This window comes from Odocoileus virginianus, chromosome 19 (genome assembly GCF_023699985.2).
Source record: "Odocoileus virginianus isolate 20LAN1187 ecotype Illinois chromosome 19, Ovbor_1.2, whole genome shotgun sequence".
NCBI lineage: Eukaryota > Metazoa > Chordata > Mammalia > Artiodactyla > Cervidae > Odocoileus > Odocoileus virginianus.
Window position 1 is genome coordinate 11,939,121 of NC_069692.1, and position 12,684 is coordinate 11,951,804.

The 12,684-nt window shown below is 43.0% G+C and overlaps 1 protein-coding gene across 1 annotated transcript; it reads right to left on the reverse strand.

Moving 5' to 3' along the window:
• Positions 1-138: 138 nt before the first annotated feature.
• Positions 139-11,554, reverse strand: HEY2 (hes related family bHLH transcription factor with YRPW motif 2). The gene is made up of 5 exons (XM_020878880.2): positions 11,310-11,554; positions 9,313-9,391; positions 9,090-9,173; positions 6,463-6,544; positions 139-2,263 (listed from the first exon to the last, which is right to left on the reverse strand). Exons 1-5 carry the CDS (start codon positions 11,390-11,392, stop codon positions 1,578-1,580), a joined length of 1,014 nt encoding a protein of 337 aa, XP_020734539.1. The 5' UTR covers positions 11,393-11,554; the 3' UTR covers positions 139-1,577.
• Between the last annotated feature and the right edge of the window lie 1,130 nt (positions 11,555-12,684).

Sequence of the window (12,684 nt, forward strand, 5' to 3'; positions counted from 1 at the left end):
CAAACATCTGTTATTTTCAAGGCTGTGAATTATACCAAATGACTTAGAAAAAGAAAAGCCAAAGCTTAATTTGTTAGTGAAACAAGGCCTTTCTTGAAATTCCTGTAAACTTTCATTCTGCAAAGCAACTCATCCACATTAAAATGGTCAAAAAGGACTTCATTTAATTAGTGATATGTAGACTTTTGCATAGAAAAAGGTTACAAAGTAATGCATAGAAGACTAGGTACAGTAATTTTTAAAACAAATATTTAAAAGTATAATTTTGCATAATGTTTAACATTCTCATAATGTTTATTGCTTTCTCCACACAGCAGAGAAATGAAGTGCATAATAATACATGCTGTGTCTTTGTCTTTCAAACATAAAATCTCATGTGCTCAATTTCAAAGTATTAAGAGATTATTTTGTCGTTAAACAAAACAAGAACAACAAAACCAAAACACATTATGTAGCACTACTCTAGGCATGGACAAAAATAATTTATGTACATCCCATTGAATACATTCATCTTGATTTGGGATCAAATGCAATCATAAGCCTGACAACGGACGTTTAAAAATCGTGGCTTTTCTCTTACCATCGTTCTCTCCCTGCCTCATCACTTCCAGAAATGCAACTTCTCTCCAAAAGGTGACAATAGATTTTACATGTTATTGGGATGAAATCAAGAAGATAAATATGTAAAAATTGTCCAAATGATACAGAATAAATTAAACTTTTACAACTGGAGAGTTTTCAAGTTGGCATGAGTCAGATAGCCTCTGGTGGGCACATAGTAAGCACTTGCTTCTAGGTACAATCTATAAATGCATGGTTTATATAAAGAAGCACCACGTTTTGAGCCATGAAAGAAAATGCCTGGGGGTTTGCAGGCAGGGCAGAAATGCTTGTTAATTTGAGCACTGATGTAATAATTGCTTACACGAATGCATTGCTAAATGTCACCACTTGGCAAGTCTGTACAAAGAAAGCAAACTAAGATAAAACTAGGACTTTCAACTTGAAAATTATTTTCAGCAATCCTTTTGGCCAATAAAAACCTGCTGGTTTCAACAGAACGCTCTTCTCTTGTGTTGTACTAAAGTATCTGCAGCCTAATGCAGGACTTCAGTCCCTTATCCTTTCTTAGCCCAACCTCTACACTCTTCTCTACTTGTGCAATGTTGTATGTTCAAAAGAAAACTTTACTAGCTCAGGCACTTATGAAACACAAATATTTTTTCCCATCTAGTTTCAAGAGAATTGAGTCAGGTCATTTTTCTTCCCCAATTCAGACATCCTGATGCACTGCTGAATGGTATGGTCCATATATTTTCCAGGAAACGTCTAAATGGAAACAAGTGTGAAGTTTTCAAAAGTTACTGATGTCAAGTTACCAAATCGCCTTAAACCGAAACAGAGAGAAAAAAAAGATAATACCACATTTCCACTTGTGAGGTTTGTGTCTCAAACAGCTTGACTGTTCTCTGTGGGTCTGCAGACATCTCTACGGCTACTTCCAGGGTTGCAGAGGTTTTAAGCTGACTCGGAAATGAAGGACATTCAGTTGCTACTGCGAGGAGTTCCGTGAAAACTTAAAAAGCTCCTACTTCTGTGCCCCAGGGTCGATAAGGTTTACTGTTTGTCCCACTGCCCGTCTGCTGAGGGCTGGACGTGGCTGATACCGACAAGGGCGGGCTGATGGCTGTGGCAGCTGCCACGGCGGCAGCTGCGTTTGGGGGGAGCATGGGGAAGGCCCCGGCGAAGGACAGAGGGAAGCTGTGCGCAGCTGCGGTGGCTGCGGCCGCGGCCGCGTGGACGGTGGCGGAGAGGGACAGCAGAGACGTGGAGAGAGGCGGCACGCAGGGGGCAACGCTGCCCGTCGCGGGCATCCGCAGGGCGGAATCCGCGTGGGCGAACGTGGCGGTGAGGAGGGCGGAGCCGTGGGCAGGAGGCACTTCCGAAGTGGTGGACAGGCGACAGGGCGTGGACTCCGAGGCGTGGAGTCCGTTGGGCTGGAGTAGGGCTGCCGGGAGGTGGTGGAAGGCCGCCGCCCAGTGGTGCGGGTGCAGCGGGTGATGGTGGTGGGCCAGAGAGGAGGTCATGGCCGCCGCCTCCCGCTGCGAGGCGCACGAGCTGAGGTGCGAGACCAGGCGCATGCGCAGTGGGTCAGAGGAGTCCAGGCCTTCCACGGAGCTCAGGTACCTCGCCACTTCCGTTAGGCACTCCCGGAAGCCGATGCTCATGAAGTCCATGGCAAGGGCGTGTGCGTCAAAGTAGCCTAAACGGGGGTTCGAGCACAGTGCGGGCCAGCAGAGACAGCAAGGGAGACAGAATGATAACCGTTAATAAGGGTCACCACCAACTACGTTCCACCCTCTTCTTCAGAGATTTAAGTACAACTAGCGATCCTCCCTGAAGATGTTGCCAGCTATTTATGGCCGTAATTTTTGCAGCCGTTAAGAAAGTGTACTTTGCAATTCACATGTGTGACAATTCTGGTAGTGCTATACACTACAGCTGTTCTTGCAACCAAATATCACAGCGGGGGAAAAAAATTAAGAACATCTGTGTTTCAAACACTTCCAGGAAAAAAAAATGGTGTCTCTCTTGTATGGTGGGACAGTGAAATTCTCTAGTAAACTTTTGCACGGCTATTACAGAGGACCCGTCTCTCTGTCTCTGTCACATGAGTTAGAGATTAAAGGGTTTATCGGAAACATCCTCACTCTCTCGGCATTTGTAGCAGAGATGTGAAAAGCATACAAGCAGATTGAGGACTTTGTTAGAAATGTGCTAGAACTGCTTAATAAAGTCATACATGCTTCGTGACTCATGGTGGTTGTTTTTTTAATGGACAAAATGAAAACGCCATTCTTTGTATGAAAAAAATTTAAAGAAAGCAAAATGATTTTAAAAAATGTGGCTACTCCCACCATACCACACACAAATACGAACAGGTTATATAGTGTGTTGATTTTCAATTAGCCTGGTTGCAGGCTCCTCAAAGGTATAGTATTTGCGTTTTTTGTCACTGTGCTGTTTCCCTTCAAGGCCAGTTTGTTGTAGTGTTTTAGTAGGGTTCTCATAAATGGTGATCTATAAAATATGGCATTTTTTCTAGTAAAAAATTCAATTCACACACACACACAAAATGTGGCTACTAATTTGAAGGTAAGATTTTTCTATCAGGTAATATGAGGCTCCTTGGCTGACATGAGGTTACTATAACTCCTAGCTTTCCTGAAGTTCAAATATAAATTTCTTTCATTGGTTAGCTTAGTTTAAGTTTTTTTTGGCATTTATTCAAGAAAAAAATTATGTTAATTATGTCAGTGTGTGTGCATGTACCCCTACACATAAGGTTATTATCATAAAAATGGCTAAAGTCCATCACATTTATGAGAATCTCTTTTCATCCAAAGATAATACATTAGAATAGAAAATAATAACATCTGACTAGTATCAGTGCCCATTTAGGGTACTGATAATAATCAGAGATTTGGGGAAATGTCACCATTTTGAATTAGTAACCTCTAGTATGTACAAACATATCTTTCTCAGATTTTTTTTCTCACTAGCAAGTTTTTTTAAAAAACAATTTTTAAAATTTAGTTTACTTACTTTGGGGATGTGTGTATATATAAATGACAAATTCAAACTAGGTTATTTTCATCTAAGGCATCTACTGTATTATCTTTTTTGTTTTTGTAGATCAAAGTATTACCTGTTTCATTTATCATCTATTAACATTTAAACTAACTTATTCTATAGTTTGACTTGGAAAAATAGTAGTCACAGTATTCAAAGTCCAAGAGCTAGAATTCCAACAGAACTTGGAAGTCCCAAAAAAGAAATTTTGGAGAAAATATATACATTAAGATAGTAACAACACAAAGCTGACATAAGAGAATATCATGAAATGTGGAAAATAAGCAACAAAAATCGTTATTATCCCAGGCCTTCAGCACAGTTAGCAATAAAGCCCCTGACATTAGGAGGTAAAGTTCTTCCTGAAGAAGATGCCTTCAAAGAAAGATTTCACATTAAGTGTCCTTAGGGTTCTCTGTAAGGCTTTGCAGACTTCTGACTTCCATGAGAGAAGGGAGGTAATCATCAGAATAGACAAAGTCCAGAAATCCAGAGGGATCTAGAAATTTAGGTTACTCTAAATCTTCTCTAGAAACTATTGCCTTAGCAAAACAGACTAAAGCATAGATCAAAAGAATTGAACCCCAAGAGCTTCCAAGAATTTTTCATGACTAGGCACAAAGTAATTGAAATTGGTGATTTGCTGGCTATATGTTGTTACACATGGCTGAGTTCTCTGTTGCATCTTAAGGCATATAAATTATATAATTCCTATTCTATTGCTGAATGCAGAGGGAAACGATGATGAGCAGCTGTTTCCTGTGACTGGATCTTGGGCCAAAAATAATAGCAGAGGGGTACATGCCACTTCCATCACTGCTCTATGGGGCTTTAAGTGACTAAACTCACAACATTGTGAAGTAAACACTCTCCCTGTCCTCATTTTATAGATGAAGAAACTGGGCTTCAGAGAAGCTTAGTAACTTATATAGGGTCACAGAGCTTAAAAAAAAAAAAAATAGCAGAGCCAGGATTTGAAACCAGGCAACCTAACCGCAGAGTCTCTGCCCTTCGCCAGTACATTCTGAGGCCCCATAGCTGCTGTGAGTCTAACAATTTGCGCCCACACTGCCAGCCCCCCTCCCCCGAAGGCCCACACATTCTCTGGTGAGGTGACCTCTCCAATGACCGGGCAGTCAGGCGACTTGTATGGAACTTGCTCGCAAATGTCTGTTCACAGACTATTTTGGGAGGGATTTTTAGGACTGTTCAGGTAGCCGAGAATAGCAACCAAGATGGAACTTCATTTTTATACTAAGGCATAAGAACAATATTACTCTTTAGAAGTATAGCTCATGCCAACTATTTGAAACGCTGATAAAAATTCTTAGCTTTACAGCTAACAGTGCCAAGAGAGGTAAAACAATCAAACCCCTTTCCCCTGAAGCATCTCTAACTCAATCAGTCTCCTAATATCTTGGGGTGGCACGTATAGACACAGAATCTTGGGGCTGCGGGGGCCCTTGAGAATTCAATGCTGCTAGTACAGGCCTCCCCGTGTCGCTCAGCACCTGTCTCGGTTTAAAGGTGGGGGCACTGGCTAAGCTGGGTTGGATCACTGGCATCTACAATTTCATCCAGTTCTCTACCATGTAAGAATATTTGCATGCTTTGTAGAGGGTTACATTTTAATGAGAAGAAATCACAATTCCATACCCATTCAGTATGTTCATTCATGCAGGATGGTTCCTTGAGCAGGGACAACAGCGGGTAAGTCACACTGAGTGTGAAGGCAGCCCTTTACCATGATCACCCTCCACCTGACACAGGTAGAAAGATGGTGATGCTCAGAGCTCATGTTCCCCAGGTCCTCAGCTGGAGTTCAATACTGAAATACGTGGGCACCGATTGGTAAACAGCTATTTCCCTCCTTGCCTTGCTTCTGCTCCGATCTAGGGAAGAAATCTGGTGCTCTGCCCTAAAAGGCCAATGCCGAACAGACAGACTTCGTCTTTGTGGTACCCTCTCCTCAGCCAGTTATCAAATATATAGACCAGCACCCTTGGCTAAGATGAATACCGAAGGCCTTCTGGAGGGTGAAAAGGATACAAAGGGCAAAATCAAGTCTGATATGTGAGAAGTAAGATAACGAAATCTGAATGAATCAGCGTTCAGGATCTCACATCCATTTATACCATGAAGTGAGGGTCCGTCCCTGAGTGCCCTGGGCTATTCGTCCCTAAATCACTATGTGGTACAGAAGACATCTCTCCATGGCACTGGGCCAGGGCACCTGCTCCTGTTTGCTCTCTGCAGGAATGCCTGTTGCATCGGTGGTTTCCAGGACAGAGACTCACTACCTGCACTTCGAATGCTCTGTCTGGTCTAAATACAAGACCAATCAGACTCTGAAAACAACAATGAAAATTCACTTCTTTTGGAATAGCTGCTTGATATTGAGTCTTAACCTTGATTTAATGGGTGGAGGGGAGGATGGTGGGGGAGGGAAAGAAGAACACAAAAAGACTGCTTCTAACCTCCTGTTTATGTTTGGATGTTTGTGTGTTTGTTTTGTCTTTGGTACAAATTCCAGCATGCACTTCTGAAAGTCCCAAACAAATCTCTGACCAGGCTGCTGTGAATGAAGCCTTACTCCCACAGTACTATGAAAGCAAACACAAGCCCAGGGTCAAGTGCTTCTTTTGTTCCAGAAGTTCTTTCCCACGAGTTCAATCCTGCCATTAGCATTGATTTCCACGGCTTTAATCTGGGACCTCCTATCTCAGCTTGTTAAAGAACTGTTCAACTATGACTTCCTTACAATCTTAAGGAGAAAAAAATGAAAAGAGAAAGGCAGAAAGCGGGGGAGGAATGAAGTCACCAACTTACCTTTACCCCCAGTTGCCTGCAGCATCTTTAAGTGATCTACTGTCATTTGAAGTATTTCAGCTTTTTCTAACTTTGCAGATCCCTGAATAAACAAATAATGAAGTCTCATAAATCCTATGGAAACAAATTTGGAACAATTTATCCTGAATGTTCATTTTCCCTCTCCCTAAGAAATTCTCAGTTTAATTTTTTTCACAGAAAAAAAATGAACTCCTTCCAAATTTCACATGAAGACACTAATTATGATACACCTAGTGACAGATATTTGCCATTTTAACTCTTAAAGAATAAAAGGTGTGATAAGTAATTTTTAATCACAAAAACGATTATACTAAGATCACTCCACGCAAACTATTACAACTGCAGAATTCTCAAACTTTGCATCAATCTCTGCCCTGGTTAATAATATACTTTATTAGGCGATATGTGATAGTCTTCCCCGGTGGCTCAGGCGGTAAGAATCCACCTGCAAGGTGGGAGACCCGGGTTCGATTCCTGGGTGGGGAAGATCCCCTGGCGGAGGGCATGGCTACCCACTCCAGTATTTTTGCCTAGAGAATTCCATGACAGAGGAGTCTGGCGAGCTACAATTGATGGGGTCACAGAGTTGGACACGACTGAGCATCTAACACTATAGAGCAACTGACACTTAAGTCTGGATCAGTTGAATCCAACTCTGGAGGAAAAGGAGACAGGATCTCAGAAAATTATTGTTAAAAACATATTTTTCAAAAATAGAATTCTAAGATGCCTTTAAGGTAATTCATACTACACTACTGTAAGTAGAACCCAAAGTGCAAAAAGAGAGACTTCCAAAGTTTTTTTTTCCCCAATAACTACCAGCAGGTGTCACTGTAAATTCCAAGATCATAAACAAGGAAGCATAATCTACCTCTTTTATCTAGTAAGCATCAAAAATGCTTAAGGATATCTGAACGCTTTAAAACGGCTCTTAATAAAACTGTCTTGGAAGTATATTTTATGCCCATTCCCCCACTTTAAGGCACCTCTGGAAACCAACTGGAATACAAATGTGCCACTTCAAGCTGTCTCAGAGGGCTGTGGGTGGCTTCTAATTTCTTGGAAGAGCTAAATAATTAAATCAGTATGTTTTCTTGAAAAGGAAACTGAAGTTTATTTCAGGTTCCTCTGCTTTACTTGTTTTGTGAAAATTGTCAGCACCCAGCACATGGTGAGAGTGCCAGAGTTATTTAAACTGCTCGAAAGAACACTCTTCTAATCATATTGTGACACAGCCAGCTCACCAGGGTTGGTCGCCAAGCTCAGCAAATGGGAAAGCCTGTGTTTATGGTGACTAACTGCCAAACTACTGAGGTCTGCTTTTAAGGTTTGTTTTAAGTCAACAGTTAAGGGGGAAAAAAAATCTAACAACCCTCCCTCCTTCCCAAAAAATCACCGAACTGTTCCTCATAACTGTAGACATTTCAGTACTGAAAGTAAAAAATGTCATTGATTACTGATATTTTCATTTTCAGCATATTGTGGTAAATGCTACTCATCAAAACTACAACTTGCCCATTATATTTAGCTTATCAGTTTTAGCATGCAGAGTGGGTGCCTTTTTTCTTTTAAAAATGTATAATCAATAACATACGACACCTTGTACTTCTGTCCATGTTCAATTTTTCCATGAAGATGAACAGGAGTTTCAGTGAAAGTGACTAATAACAAAACTGCAGTTTCTGGATAATTTCCAAGGACTTTGTGGGGCTTGCTTTATAATGTTTGTGGTTCATGAAAAAACAAAGTGGAATAAACAAACAATGAATGTCTTATATCCTATTTGAAGTTAATTGAAAGTATAACATCTTCAACAAGGGTATGATGCCATGCTGTTTGAAAGATGCTGTTAGAAATCTGATCGTCAACCATGGAGGCCGAGGGACAACCACAACTTTTCCAAAATGACAGAGGAAGATTTAAACATTTGGCTTCCTACTTTCTCAAGTGTGCAAAATATTTTTTCCTTTTTCTTTCTTTCTTTTTTTTTTTTTGGTAAAGAAATACTTGAATTCTGAAAAGAATTTATGGCTAGTTTGATTTTTACCAAACTTTCACAATATGCCTCAAAATAAACATGATTCTATTAACCCAGGGATTAAAAATGAAACCAAGTGGTTTGGTAAATAAATTTTGTTAGTACTATTATTTAGGAAATAGAATGAGTGATGTTACTTCCTCGGCTTTGGCTATTTTTTTTTTTTAATAAAAAAGCTTACTTGAAAGAATTAAAAATAGTTTGAGACAAAAAATGAAATTTCACGTAGATATCTTTTTCGTTTTTGTTTTTTTTAAAAGAAGACTACTACATACAGCTCAGTTTTAAACCACTACTGGTATTCATAGAAAGAACAGAGAAAGCATGAACATGTTACCCTGAAGGGGAAAATAAGCTAGAGAATGGAAATGTTTTTCAACTTCATGATGGATTATGTTTTTAATAGTTTTGCCACAACAAAGCATTTTATTGAAATAGCTGCTGTGTGCCAGATCAGGGCACATACACCATTATTTTAATGAGCTTTAACAAGAACCCACATTCCCAGATGAGAGAATCAGATTTTTTGAGCTCTTTGGTGGGATGGTCAGGGGTGGGGGCAGCTTACTTGTTTTTCAAAAGCGGTTGGCACCAGTCGCCTCAACTCAGATAAACTGTTATTTATCCGATCTCGACGCCTTTTCTCTATTATCTATCCCCAAAAAGCAAAACAACAACAAAAGTTTATGAATACACAGATGATAAAATGATTCATAATGGAAAAATACAACTGCTACACGTTAGGCAGGATTACAGGAAACAAAAAGAAGGAAAAAAAAAGAATCACATACCCCTCTCCTTTTCTTTCTTGCCATAATCTGAGATGTTGTTGTTGGCGAATTCGACCTAATCACAGAGCTAGTACTTTGCCTATGAGATAAGAAGAGTTTGTCAGGTGCTGTATGAACAACACTATTGTTTCTTCTGGGTGCTTGAAGGCACCCATGAAATAATTCAGAGAGAGAGCATAGTTCAGATCAGTGTTATTTTATTCTTAATTCTTATTCTTAACAAACTTTGCTTTCAGCCCTTTCATATCTTTTCAGGAAAGAATCATGCCATTTTTTTCTTTTAATGAGTAATCCACATGCCAAATCTACTGGCAGAAAACATCTCTAAACTTTTATTGGTCTCCCAATGAAATACTTATGGGCAGTCAGGGTGAGAAGTTAGATATTAGTACTTCCTAGTTCCACTCATAAAGGTTTCTTAAAAGTCAGCTAATCTCTAATAACATCCCTCCTCCTCCCTGAGGTCAGACCCACTAAACAAAGCAATGCTATTGTAAAATAAAGGCCATGTTTAGCAGTATTATCAAACAGATATACAGTCACTGTATGTCAAACTGCTGTCCCTAGATGCAGTCATTAAGATAAAAAGAAGTTATCTATTTCAAAATTCCAATTAGTCATACGGGGGGGGGGGGGGACAAATTCAATGTTTTCTGTGGCAATTTTCCAAAAGAATGACCCTAGATTAAATATGCCAGTAACAGAAAAATTAGATCAACTATTAGGTAAATATTTTACTTTGAAAATAAAACTCTTGGTGAGTATCTCTCAGCCTTCAACCTAAGCTTAAAACTCTGAGTTGTAACCCATCTTGAGTTTACTAATGAAAAAATATTTTGTATCAAAAGTTCAATCAAATCACTGCACTGTTCCATAATTTTTATGATGCATTCTAGTTATTTGTTTCTCGTCATAATTCATGGATACTCTGCTTTTTCATGTTCTCAAATTCTCCAGGTTCCTGTTATTTGTTCTTTCATTTTAGAAATCTTGTGCACACCAGGTTCTTATTACCTCACCTTCTCACTTCTGGATCTTATTTCTGAATTAACTGTTCCCCTCATTCCCACCCCTTCTTAACTGGTTTCACCTTTCACACATCTTTTGTTTTCAGATCTTTTTTTTTTAAGATGAGACAACAACACTTTAATAATTATAAGATACTTTGGAAACAATATTTCAAGTAAATATCTTTGCTTCTGCTGATTCCAGGCTAAGGTCTGTACATGTTAGAATAATATTGAAAGAAAATCAGTTTTCCAAAGGTAGAAAGAATTTTACTCTTGAGTGACAGCTGCTGATAAATAATTAAGGTGCTTCTGGGGATGCCAATTAGAAGCAATTATCATTTGACCCGCCTTGGCACTAAAACGCCTCCATAACCTCCCTCTGTCACTGCAGAGTGGAGGTCTGGCTTCTGTGATCACGACCCCGATCTTTTCCAGACTTAGGAACAAAAGTAGTCAGAGAGAGGATGCCCGAAAGACTTGTCACTCACACCTCCGTCAACCAAATTACACTCGACCAACCTGGAAATCTCAACCTACTTAGCCTTGCCATCGCTAATTGCTTTAATTTCTCCAAAAAGCAAGTCATCTTTTAGCGTCTTTAAATATTAAAACAATCTCCCCTTCGCCTGGCCCATTTTGAAAGTGCTTCCCAATACAGTTTTGGTGGAGGGGGCGTCGCGGGTCGCCCGGACTTCCCAGTCCGCGTGCCCAACGCTGACAGCCGGGGGACCCTTCGCCATCCCCTGCACACTTTCAGCCGCGTCCCCCGTCTTCTCGCCCCACCCCTCGAGTGCAAACCCACATGCCTCGCCCCACCCCAACACGCACTCCGCGAGCGCCCACCACTCAAAAGTATTCCAGGCAAAACTTTCCCCCGCTCGGTTGGAAGGCGGCGGAGAAGAACCTCGGGATGTCCAACGAGCCGCTGGTACACAAAGCTCCCCGATGCCTCGGGCTCCGGACAGCTCCCGCCGAGCCCGCGCTCACCCCGAGTAATTGTTCTCGCTCCCCACGTCGATGGTCTCGTCCATGTCGCTCTCAGAGGTCGTCTCCTCGCAAGGGCGCTTCATCGCGGAGAAGACCGCGCGGGGCGCAGCCGGGCCGGAGCCACGGACGCCGAGCGGGACGCAGCGCCCTCCCTGCCTGCCTCCTCCCGCCCGCCCTCCCTGGGCCCCGGCAGGCGCGGCTCCGGCGACGGCGCGGTCAGCTCCTCGCGGCTCTTTCCCACGCCGCAGCCCAGCTCGGCCGCAAGAGCCGGCGCCGGCCACGCCTCCCTCCCCGCGCGGGCGGGGCCCCGTCGGCCGCCACCCGCGCGCAGGCCCCCGCCCGCTCCGCCGGGCACCGCCTCCCCGGGGCCAGCGTGACCTGGGATTGGCTGAGATGGAGGGGCGGGGCCGCGCTGGCCAATGCGGGCCGCGGAGCTCGGGCTTGAGGCGTGGGAACGCGGCCGCGCCTCGGCGGCCCGGGAGCTGAGCGCGGGTGGGGAGGCGCCGCGGTGAGCGGGAGCGCGAAGTTGCTAACCCTAGATAGGGAGGCGCGCGGACGTGGGCACGGGCGCCGGCGCGGGCGCGGCGGGGGCGGGCCGGCGAGGGGCGGGCTCTGGACCTCGGGTTTTGGCGCTCCTCCGCACCCCGCCGTCTGCCCGTGAAGTTTCAGCCCTGTGTTTAAAGAATAACCCCAAGCGCGTGGCTGAGTGTGAGCGAACGTGTGTGACGTCGGGAGGCGCCGTGGCTTAACCGAACCGCCCCACTCTACTGTCCCTTGTCTGGACCAAAACTGCTGACTGATTGACCCTGGCGGTCACATTTGCCCTCTGGGGTTTTTGGAAACCCTAAATCAAAGTTGCTTTTCTCCCTGGCAACTCGCACGGCTGCTTCCGCGGCCCCTGGGCCGAGAACAGATAAGGACGCGAGTTTCTCCGACCAGGTACTTAAAACCGCTGGCGGTCGGAGGGTCTGAGAGACAGGCCATCAAACGATTTTCGATTTGCTCTGAATCAGTTCTTTCTATTTGGCCACCCGGGTTGTAGGTTGTAAATAATAGATCCCGCTGAGTAGACCTTGGGTCGGAGTTGTCTACTCTGGTGACAGGAAGGACTAGAGCAATGATGCGGGTATTTTAGGACACAAGTTTAGTAGTTTTTCCAAGTTCGAGTTTTTCGGGCTTGGATGATCCAGATAGTTGCAATTTTCCACACTCCCTGGTTTGGGTAGTCACAGCGGTAGAGTTAATTAGGATCCCTACGTGAAAGAAAAGAAGAAAAATCAGGCTTGGCAATTTGTTTTCTAAAAGACGAATTCGTGTCCAGTTTTTTTGTGCATTGGACAGCGTGGGTTGTATACCATTCTAGATCGGCCCTCAA